The sequence below is a fragment of the Rhincodon typus genome, chromosome 2 (assembly GCF_021869965.1).
Source record: "Rhincodon typus isolate 14 chromosome 2, sRhiTyp1.1, whole genome shotgun sequence".
Taxonomy (NCBI): domain Eukaryota; kingdom Metazoa; phylum Chordata; class Chondrichthyes; order Orectolobiformes; family Rhincodontidae; genus Rhincodon; species Rhincodon typus.
Window position 1 is genome coordinate 49,164,872 of NC_063333.1, and position 12,118 is coordinate 49,176,989.

General features: G+C 42.3%; 1 protein-coding gene across 1 annotated transcript in view; it reads right to left on the reverse strand.

The window, feature by feature from the left end:
- The window catches only part of LOC109930798 (A-kinase anchor protein 9-like), a 117,987-nt gene that overhangs the window by 58,996 nt on the left and 46,873 nt on the right, over positions 1–12,118 (reverse strand). Inside the window, exon 12 of the mRNA XM_048607967.1 lies at positions 10,020–10,243. Within this exon, the coding sequence (XP_048463924.1) occupies positions 10,020–10,243 (224 nt within the window). The remainder of the gene's footprint in view (positions 1–10,019; positions 10,244–12,118) is intronic.

Genomic DNA, 12,118 nt, shown 5'->3' on the forward strand with positions numbered 1-12,118 from the left:
CCCTCTCACCCTCTCTCTCACTCCCTCTCACCCTCTCTCTCACTCCCTCTCACCCTCTCTCTCACTCCCTCTCACCCACTCTCACCCTCTCACCCACACACACACTCTCTCTCTCCCTCCCTTTCTCCCTTCTTCACATCCCTTGTTTCCCAGAATAATTTTCTCAACGATGGAGTTCCTCCAAGTGATGAAATGTCTCCACGCCTCAGGTGTAAATGATTGATTCCTTATCCTGAGACTTTGCCCTAGATTCCTCAGCCTTTAGAAACAACCTTTCAGTGTCTAAACATGTCCAAACAAACCCTGTCAGTACCTTCTCCGTTTCAATGAGACCACCTCTCATTCTCCTAACGTCTGAGTATATATCCAAGTTTCTCAGCTTCTAAGTGCAGGTCATCTCTCAAATGCCAGGAGCCTAGAAATGGAGAACAAAACTACATAATATTCCAAGTGTGGCCTCACTCAAGTTCTGTGTAACTACCTTATTCTTCTACTTAAATCCCTTGTAATAACGATCAACATGCCATTTGACTTTCGAATTGCTTGCTTTACCTCCATGCTAACTTTGTGTTCCTTGCAAGAGTACACTCAAGTTTTTTGAATATCAACATTTATAGGTTTTCTGCCTGTCATGGTCAGTGGCTACTGATGGGTAATATTATGGTCTATTTATCGACCACAATTCATGCATATTATTAAGGAAGTTCAGAATAATTAGCCTAGAACTTAGTCAGAATTGGCATCCATAAACTAGAGACTTGTTCTCAAAACATATAACAGAATCTTCGAAACAGATTCACACTCATAAATGTATGAGTTAGTGACATAAAGGAGTACAGAGTAACCTGAAACCCCTACAGTAAATTAGAATCTTATTTGCAGAAGATTTCTCATTGCTTTGCACAAACCATACTCCCTATGAAAAGTTTCTCAATGCCTGTGAATCATTAGTTATCCTGAACACAGCATCCTAAAAGAATCATCAATCTCTGCATGGTGGTCCCTGCAGAATAAGATGGGAGTCAAAACGATGTCTGTAACTCAGAACCTACTGGCACTTTAGATCTTTGATATCAAATGCAAATCAACCATATATAAAGATTTTTTTCTTGTCACATGAGATTATCATAGTACATTGATGCATATTAAATAAAAATTAAACTCATCAACACATACACAATACTTCAAAATTGAAAATACACATTCTCAGCAGCTAAAAAATGTTTCCAGGAACATGTCTCTTACAAACTCAACACAGGCAAGATGAGCCAAATGGTCTCCTTTTGCAATGCATGATTGTATACACCAAATCAATAAAATGAAACATCAAGTGAATTTGAAATAGCTCATGAATTCTACTTAGATGTTCAATCCTCTAGCAACCTGTGCACTACAAAACATGACTGCACTTAAAGTATTCACCACATAATTATTTTTAATAGGTAATTTAACAAGAAGAGTTTCACATTCAAATTATGCTGTTGTGTTACGCAATGTTTATAGTAAGCAAAGTACAACACATGAACATTGTTTAATCTGTACTTTGAAATGACCCAATACTGTAAAGCTCAAGTGACTAATAAGGTTTTTCAATGTAAAGCTTTATAATAGCAAACTTAGTTTGCAAACTAACCAAAAGTTGTAAATTTTAATTGTCAATTGTTCAGCTTCCCTACTTTTATACAACTTTAACAAAATTTTATGGTGGCAAAAATAATTTAAAAACATCACTGAGTGTAGGCACTTTAGAACACAGAACATAGAACAGTACAGGCCCTTCGGCCCACGATGTTGTGCCGAACTTTTATCCTAAACCTAAGGTCTATCTAACCTCCACCCTACCTAATACTATCATCCATGTGACTACCTAATAGCCGCTTAAATGCCCCGAATGAGGCCGACTCCACTACCCTCTCCGGCAATGCATTCCACGCCCCTACCACTCTCTGAGTAAAGAACCTACCTCTGACGTCTCCCCTATATCTACCTCCACTCACTTTAAAACTATGCCCCCTCGTAATAGCTACCTCCACCCTAGGAAAAAGTCTCCGGCTGTCCACCCTATATATATCTCTGATCATTCTGTACACCTCTATCAAGTCACCTCTCATCCTTTGTCATTGTAAAGAGAAAAGCCCCACCTCTCTCAACCTTTCCTTATAAGACAACAAGGTGCAGGGCTGGATGAACACAGCAGGCCAAGCAGCATCATAGGAGCAGAGAGGCTGACGTTTCGGGCCTAGACCCTTCATCAGAAAGTGATGTATAAGACCTTCCCTCCATTCCAGGCAACATCCTGGTAAATCTCCTCTGCACCTTTTCCAACGCTTCCACACCTTTCCTGTAATGAAGCAACCAGAACTGGACACAATACTCCAGATGTGGCCGAACCAGGCTTTTGTATAGCTGGAGCATAACTTCACAGCTCTTGAACTCAATCCCTCTATTAGTGAAAGCTAACACACCATACACCTTCTGAACAACTCTATCCACCTGGATGGCAGCTTTCAGGGAACTGTGGACATGAACCCCAAGATCTCTCTGTTCCTCCACACTGCCAAGAATCTTTCCGTTAACTCTGTATTCTGCTTTCAAGTTTGTCCTTCCAAAATGAATCATCTCACTTTTCAGGGTTAAACTCCATCAGCCACTTCTCAGCCCAGCTCTGCATCCTATCAATGTCTCTTTGTAACCTAGAACAGCCCTCCGCACTATCCACAACTAGACCCACCTTCGAATCGTCCGCAAACTTACTAATCCACCCTTCCACTTCTACATCCAAATCATTTACAAGAGTAACTGTACATACTACTTTATTCATAAATTATTTTGGAATCACAGTAAAATTACAGAACAGAATTAGGTCATTTGACCTATCACATCTATGCCAGATAGAGAAGTGCTCATCAACCCAATCTCACTTTCCAGCTCTTGCATAACACACCCTTTAGGCTACGGCACTTCAAGTGCATATCTTTTTCTTTAAGTGCAATGCGGATTTCTATCTCTAGCAGCTTTTCGGGCAGCGACCTCTCGAGCTATGGTCCCCGCTCATGGATTTCTTTTTGGAAAATAAATCCTTCATGTATGCTCTACGTTCCTCCTAATTTTATGCACCTCAATGAAATCTGTCTCCTCAATCCAAAGAATATTAACTCTGCCCATTATAGGTAGCATGGTGGCTCAGTTAGCACTGCTGCCTCACAATGCCAGGAAACTGATATTCCCACAGTTGCTCTGGTGTCCCCCCCCGCCAAAGTCCAAAGATGTGCGGGTTAGGTGGATTGCCTGCGCTAAATTGCCTCTTAGTGTCGAGGGATGTGCAAGCTAGGTGGATTAGCTGTGGGATATGCAGGGTTACACAGTAATGGGTTGGGTCTGGGTGGGATGCTCTAGGAAAAGAAACAAAAAAAAGTGGGGTGGGTGGCATGGTGGCTTAGGTGGTTAACACTACTGCCTCACAGCACCAGGGACCTGTATTCAAATCCAGCCTCCGGTGACTTGTGTGGAGTTTGCACATTCTCCCTGTGTGGGATTCCCCAGGTTGCTCCAGTTTCCTCCCACAGTCCAAAGATGTGCAGATTAGGTGGACTGACCATGAAAAACTGTCTGAAGCGTCCAGGGATGTGCAGACTAGGTGGGTTAGCTATGGTGAATGCAGAGGTTTAGGGATACTGTGGGAGCTCTGGGTCTGGATGGGATGCTCTTGGAGGGTTGGTGTAGATCCAACTGGCCGAATGGCCTCTTTCCGCATTGTAGAGATTGTATGATTATACTTAAAATTCTCCAGTCTGCAACATCTTTACAAATCTTGTCCATATCCCCTCTAGTGTAATGCAGAGACCAGAACTGTACATACTACCACAGATGGACAATTGTTTTATATAATTCTAGTATAATTTGACTTTAACACTATTTGTGAGCTATTAATATAAATTCAGATGTTTCTTAATTGAACAAGTTTGTCGAGTCAACTAGTTCCACAAAATATTACTCTAATAAAATTTTTTACACTATTTCAGTTTCATTGAAACAGCAACACTGACAATTTTAACCCATTTCACTTGTACTTTAAAATAGAAGGAACAAAATCAAAATAGTCTTAATACTCACTGTGTATGGAGGGGTAGGCAAGGAAATCTGTGAAACTACTCTTAGCAAGTGTCCATCCACATCACTATAATGACTTATCGCAGTGTGGACCACTATTGAATTTAGTTCCGTTAAATGTGTTGAAAAAGTAAATGGCCGAGGCAATGGGACACGTGATTCAACTTCATAAACTTCATCTTCTTCACCTTCCGGCCAAACATTGTTTAAAGTATCACAAGTATATCTCTGCTGAATAGACTCCATATCAAAAAACATTTAATCCAACTCTTGTACATGGGCTTTTATTTCACAGTAAACATCCTTTTTTTCACTGTTGAGCTCAAGCCTTGTCAAAATCATCACCAACTTGAGATATTAACCCAATGCAACATCAAATTGGTTGACACTTTTTGCCAGCCTTCAGCAAACAAGGTCTATTCGACAGTTGATCATAAGTTGGAAGCAGTGAACAGATAGCAAATTGGCAAAGAAAGCGAATAGATCACTTCTGTTTAGCTTATAACAGAATGCCTTAATTTTAATCAATTCCAAAAACACTTAAGAGAATTAAGATCCATGCTTCACTTTATGAAACTCACAGATGATGAGTTAAATAGTCAGTTGCCATTTCAATAAAGTTCACTGCTGATTTTAAAAAAATACATCTGCTGCAAACCAAGAAATGCACCTGATACTCATTTATGATTATCTGCCTCAATGTAGATAAATTGATCACTGGAGTTCGTCTTATTGCGTGCTTGGGTCTTCATATAAAACAGCATATGGAACGTTGAGGATACATTTCAAAGATGATTCTTTTCATAGGAGCAGAAGCGCTGTAGTCTGCTTCCTGAATCCGATTATACAATAACTGCTTCCTGGATTTAGATTTTACATGCTGTACAGGGGAGTGGCCTAAGTTCATACCTCCAAGCAACCTAGCAGGTGTGACTGCAAACAAAGGCCAGTCAACACAGAGCCAGTAAAACAGGATTCAAAATCCACGTCAACATAAGTGCTAATTGCTGGTGCCAAGAACTTTGCATTTCAATGTCAGAAAGCTTACAAAACTATGTATCTTTTTGAAAAAAAAGCATTCGAAATGCATTCCGTAGCTATATCTTCAAAATTAGATGTCAATCTTGGCTCGATGCTACAGCATTATCAGAATTAGAAAGTTGTGGGTATGAACCTCATTCTGGGATATAAGCATATAATCCTGGTTGAACGTCCTGGAGAGTAATTGCTACAATGTCACAGGCATTGCTTTTTAGTTGAGATGTTAAAACTGAGGCGTTGCCTGTCTTTGCATATCATGCTATCTCAATAACAGGTGGGGAGCTCTCCAAGTATGTTGGCAATGTCAATTCCTTAATTAACTCCACTACATAGTCCATCTAGTCAATTATCTCATTGATATTTGAGAAGCTTATTCTGCACAAATTGGCTAACCATATTTCGCCTTGAAACTGACCGCATTTCAAAGAAGCTGTCAAAAACACAATTGGATATTTTATAGCTCGTGAAAGGCACTATTTAAATTCTATTAAAATGTTAAAGCTCAGAGGCATTTTTGTTTTAAATTCTGAAGCACAAAAACCTCCAAAACATGTCTCAACTAAAAGTAGCTGGCTTGTAAACAAATATTCTCAGAAAATCCTACCTTTAGTGGCACAAAAAGCATTCATGGGACAAAACGAATTCCATAACTTCAGTGATAGCAAGGTGTAGAGCTGGATGAACACAGCAGGCCAAGCAGCATCATAGGAGCAGGAAGGCTGACGTTTCGGGCCTCGACCCTTCATCAGAAATGGGGGAGGGGAAGGGGGTTCTGAAATAAATAGGGAGAGAGGGGGAGGCGGATAGAAGATGGATAGAGGAGAAGATAGGTGGAGAGGAAACAGACAGATCAAAGAGGCGGGGATGGAGCCAATAAAGGTGAGTGTAGGTGGGGAGGTAGAGAGGAGATAGGTGAGTCCAGGGAGAACGGACAGGTCAAGGGGGTGGGATGAGGTTAGTAGGTAAGAAATGGGGGTGCAGCTTGAGGTGGGAGGAGGGGATAGGTGGGAGGAAGAACAAGTTAGGGAGGCAGGGACGAGCTGGGCTGGTTTTGGGATGCAGTAGGGGGAGGGGAGACTTTGAAGCTTGTGAAATCCACATTGATACCATTGGGCTGCAGGGTTCCCAAGCGGAATATGAGTTGCTGTTCCTGCAACCTTCGGGTGGCATCGTTGTGGCACTGCAGGAGGACCAGGATGGACACGTCATCCGAGGAATGGGAGGGGGAGTTGGAATGGGAGGGGGAGTTGTAATGGTTCGCGACTGGGAGGTGCAGTTGTTTATTGCGAGCCGAGCGTAGGTGTTCTGCAAAGCGGACCCCAAGCCTCCGCTTGGTTTCCTCAATGTAGAGGAGGCCACAACGGCAACCACCTAGAAACCGATGGAATACACCTCCTCCCACCCACCTTCCTGCAAAAATGCCATCCCCTATTCCCAATTCCTTCGCCTCCGCCGCATCTGCTCCCATGATGAGGCATTCCACTCCCGTACATCTCGGATGTCCTCATTTTTCAAGGACTGCAACTTCCCCCCTCAGTGGTCAAGAACGCCCTCCACCGTGTCTCCCGCAACTCATCCCTCACACCCCGTCCCGCAATAACAACCAAAAAAGAATCCCCCTCATCCTCACGTACCACTCCACCAACCTCCGGATCCAACACATCATCCTCCGACACTTCCGCCATCTGCAATCTGACCCCACCACCAAAGACATTTTTCCCTCCCCACCCTTATCTGCTTTCCGGAGGGACAACTCTCTCCGTGACACCCTTGTCTGCTCCACGCTCCCCTCCAGCCCCACCACACCCAGCACTTTTCCCTGCAACCGCAGGAAGTGCTACACCTGCCCCCACACCTCCTCCCTCACCCCCATCCCAGGCCCCAAGAAGACTTTCCACATCAAGCAGATGTTCACCTGCACATCTGCTAATGTGGTAAACTGCATCTGCTGTTCCCATTGTGACCTCCTCTACATTGGGGAAACCAAGCGGAGGGGACCGCTTTGTAGAACGCTTAAGCTCGGTTCGCAAGTAACAACTGCACCTCCCAGTCGCGAACCATTTCAACTCCCCCTCCCATTCCTAAGACGACATGTCCATCCTGGGCCTCCTGCAGTGCCACAACGATGCCACCCGAAGGTTGCAGGAACAGCAACTCATATTCCGCTTGGGAACCCTGCAGCCCAATGGTATCAATGTGGATTTCACAAGCTTCAAAGTCTCCCCTCCCGCTACCGCATCCCAAAACCAGCCCAGCTCGTCCCCGCCTCCCTAACTTTTCTTCCTCCCACCTATCCCCTCCTCCCACCTCAAGCTGCACTCCCATTTCCTACCTACTAACCTCATCCCACCCCCTTGACCTGTCCGTTCTCCCTGGACTCACCTATCTCCTCCCTACCTGGACTCACCTTTACTGGCTCCATCCCCGCCTCTTTGATCTGTCTGTTTCCTCTCCACCTATCTTCTCCTCTATCCATCTTCTATCCGCCTCCCCCTCTCTCCCTATTTATTTCAGAACCCCCTTCCCCTCCCCCATTTCTGATGAAGGGTCGAGGCCCGAAACGTCAGCCTTCCTGCTCCTATGATGCTGCTTGGCCTGCTGTGTTCATCCAGCTCTACATCTTGTTATCTCAGATTTTCCAGCATCTGCAGTTCCTACTATCTCCATAACTTCAGTAATTCTTTGTCAACCACGCAATACAGTAACATGATATATGTACAACTCAATTCAACCACCAGGATTTGATCAATCTAAAGCTTTTTTCCCCCAAAATAAAGTAATTACTTATACTACAAATAATTTGTATTTATAATCCATAAATTGAGATGCAAGATCATCGACCTCATTCCCATTGCACAGATGTCTGCCAGTCCTGCTGAATATTTCCAGTATTTCCTCTTCGTAATTAAAGAAAATCCAAGAAAAGTTTTGGTCATAAAAGTAGGCTTCTATTAAGTGCCTTAACTGGAAAACACTGATTACAGAGGCAGTAAAGTTTGGAGAGAAAATTTCAGAGTTTATAATCTCAGCAGTTGGAGGCAATGCCACCAATGGATAAGATAAAAATCACTGATGCTTGAGAAAGAGACTTGCATTGTTATAGCACTTATGACAACTGGATAGCTGGAAAAAAAGCTTTATAGCCAATGTACTATGAAGTACCTTTTGAAGTGTAATCACTTTTTTATTTGTTCATGAGATTCGGGTGTCATTATTATTACCCATTGCTAATTGTCCAGATGGTATTTAAAAGTCAACCACTCTGGAGTAGGCGTGGAGTCTCAGGTAGGCCATACCAGGTAAGAATGGAAGATTTACTTCCCTAAAAGACATCAGTGAGCCAGATAATTTTTTACAATGCGACAGTGGTTACATGGTTGTCATTAGACTAGAATCCAGTGCTCCCTTGACCTTTCTGGGCTTCCAACACTCAGATTTGTACATTATATGGATAGTGATGTGTCATGCATTCTTTTTGTTAACATGTATTTCAAATAGTTAGGTGACTACTTTTGGCACAGACTCAGTGATCCAAAGGGCTTTTCTCTGTGCTATAGACCTCTATGATTCTAAATTTTCTACTCTCCTTGTACATCTTACCTATTTATGGTGTGGCTAAAGATAATCATTCAATCGAAGACGGAATAAAATGTTGCAGACTTCTCTAATCATACCTTTTAGTGCAATATTCATTTCTGCTTCCAGTACAAGGTTAAATAAGTTAACAACAAGCATCATTCTCTTAACTCAACTCTTGATACATGTCACCAATGTAATTATAGGTTTAGAAGTTTTATTGTTGTCACTATCATACGACAACATGAAAGTAAAATCAAATCAACCCCTATTTAGATAATGCTTTTAATTATGGAAAGTATTTTAAGTTGCAAAAACTGTTGGTGCAATTCCCAGAGGAGTAACTCCAAAGTATAATCAAGTTAACATGAATCAGCATCATAATCAGCTGCGAATGTGTGCAGAGGAATGTAGATGGGGACAGTTAAAATCCAAAGAAAATAGAAATTAACTATAAGTTTATAATATGTGCATTGGTATTTTAATCTTGACCATTAGGCTGGTTACAGGACATACAAATCTGGTCTGGTTCTCAAAAGCATACTCAGTATCCAGTGTATCCTTTCCTTTATGTACTCATGTTTCCATTTGATGGGAGTTAGACACGATAGAGAATCAAAGAATTCCTACACCAAAGAAAGAGGCCGTTGGGCCCATTAAGTCTGCACTGACCCTCCAAACAGCATCCCGACCTGACCCAGACACCTACCCTGCCCCCACAACCCCGCATTTACCATGGCTAATCCACCTAGCCTAAACATCCCTGGACTGTATAGATAATATAGCATGGCCAATCCACCTAACTTGCACATTTTTGGACTGTGGGAGGAAATGAGAGCACCCAGCAGAAATCCAAATCTGGGCACATTGACAATCACCCGAGGCTGGAATCGAAGCAGAGTCCCTGGTGCTGTGACGCAGCAGTGTTAACCACTGAGTCACTGGGCTGCGCTTGGACAATGAATATGCATGCACATGAGCCTTTCCAAAGCTACTGTCCCATCTCTTCACTATTTTTTAATGAGTTAAGAGGTGTGATCATTCAAGATTGTTGGGCCTGAGAGTGGTTTAATTCAGTGGGTGGGATGGTTGAGTGATCCTTTAGAGGAACCTATACAATTTGCAGTGGTGAAGACAAAGGATTACTTTAGTTTAAGTCCAGGAAAATTCCTTGAAATGCAACTTCCAAATGATGGAGGCCCTAGGTAGGGGACTGAGCAAGAGGGTGACACTGGAAAGTTGTTAATGAGGAAAAGATACCTTAAACCAAATTTGAACAGAAAATGTGTTACCTGATGGGTAGTTTCAGTGATAGCTTCCAACAACTTTTCTAAAGCTGTTTGCAGACGGGCTCCCACATTTAGTACAAGCTCTTCAGTCTCAGGATCCAGTTCTCCACTAGTGAAAATACTCTCTGTGAAACGGTGAGACAGCTCCAGACTTTCATGTGCAGCACCAGTCATTCCTCCTGGCCAGATACTATTATCATCCCCTCCTGTATCATATCCATGCTCTTCTGAGGATTAAGCAAAAGTCTGTAAATCGGGCTTTGCTCACTAAACAGAAGATCATTTCACAATAATAGTTATTAAAGCATTCAAAGCTTCAGTTCAAAACATTTTGGTCCAGATTTTGCATTATTAATGATTGTGAAATTGCCTGTGCTCACAGTCATTACTTCTTTGAAAGTGACAGCAACTTTTGGAAATCCAAAGTCTGCTGCCAGCAATCCTATATTTCTTAAAAGACCACACTTTTGGAATTCCCCGAATCTGCATACAATTAGAGGTTACTAAGCTAATGAGACTTTACCCTTTTACCCGATTAATACCACTGTAATAACCTTTGAAGGCATTACACCTTGGAAAACAAGGGGTACCTGGGTCTTTAATGACACACTAAGTTCACAATTATTAGTGAATGATTCCTCTAGCTCTGTAGAAACAATTTTATATTTACAGAGTGTCAAAGTTCTCAGTATGGTTAAATAATTCTACATTTTAATGATGGTTTTATAAATCTAATAGATCCCTGAAGGTGGCAGGACAGGTTAATGGGGTAGTTAAGGCAGCATGTGGAATGGTTGCCTTATCAGTTGTGGCACAGATTATAACAGCAGGGAGGTAATGCTGGAGCTATACAGAAATTTGATTAGGTCACAGGTGGAGCACTGTGGGCAGTTCTGGTCACCATACTATACGAAGGATGTAATTGCACTGGATAGGTTGCAAAGGAGATTCGCCAGGCTTTTGCAAGGAATGAAGCATTTCAATTATGAAGAGAGGCTGTATAAGCTCTGGGTGTTTTCTTTGGAGCAGGTTGAGGGGAGGACTTGACGAAGTGTCTAAGATTATGAGTGGCATAGACAGGTTGGATAGGAAGCAGCCATTCCCCTTAGTTGAATGGTCAATAACAAGAGGCCATAATTTTGGAGAGAAATACAGGAGGTTTAGAGGACTTGAGGAAAAATCTTTCTTCCCAGAGGGCGGTGGGGGTCTGGAATGTGCTGCCTGGGAGAGTAATTGAGGCAGGAAACAACACAACCTTTAAAAGATACTTGGGATGAGCATTTGAAGTGTCATAACATTCAAGGTTAAGGACCTAGTATAAGTAGTAGTGTATTTTTATTGGTGTAGACTTGGTAGCCAAAGGGCCTGTTCTGTACTGTATTATTCAATGAAACATTTTTGATATTTCATCTACTAATTTAATATGTGTATGAATCATTTATTTCACTCTGTAAAATGTCATTGATAGTGCATTTTAATTCATGGTTTGCTGTCTGAGAGACCACTTTGAGGTGATTGGCTCCATATCCTAATGCCGTCACAGCTTTTGGACACTTGCAGCTGGAGACAACACCCACCCCCACACCCAATGTCACAAATCACGAAATCTTTGTGCACCTGTTCCTTCTAGATCAACAGAGGTATAGACAGGGTGGATAGCAAGAAGCTTTTCCCCAGAGTGGGGGACTCAATTACTAGGGGTTATGATTTCAAGGTGAGAGGGGAAAAATTTAAGGGAGATATGCGTGGAAAGTTCTTTACGCAGAGGGCGGTGGGTGCCTGGAATGCATTGCCAGCGGAGATGGTAGAGGCGGGCACAATAGCGTCATTTAAGATGTATCTAGACAGATACATGAATGGGCAGGGAGCAGAGGGATATAGATCCTTGGAAAATAGGTGACAGTTTTAAATAGAGGATCTGGATCGGCACAGGTTTGGAGGGCCAAAGGGCCTGTTCCAGTGCTGTAATTTTCTTTGTTCTAACAGCAAGCACAATCATTTCACTGCTGACTGTAAAATCAGAGGCCTATCAGTAACAATATCAGTAATGTGCTGTCTGTTAATCTTCACGAACTTTCTAAAATAAATCTTCTAATATTTAG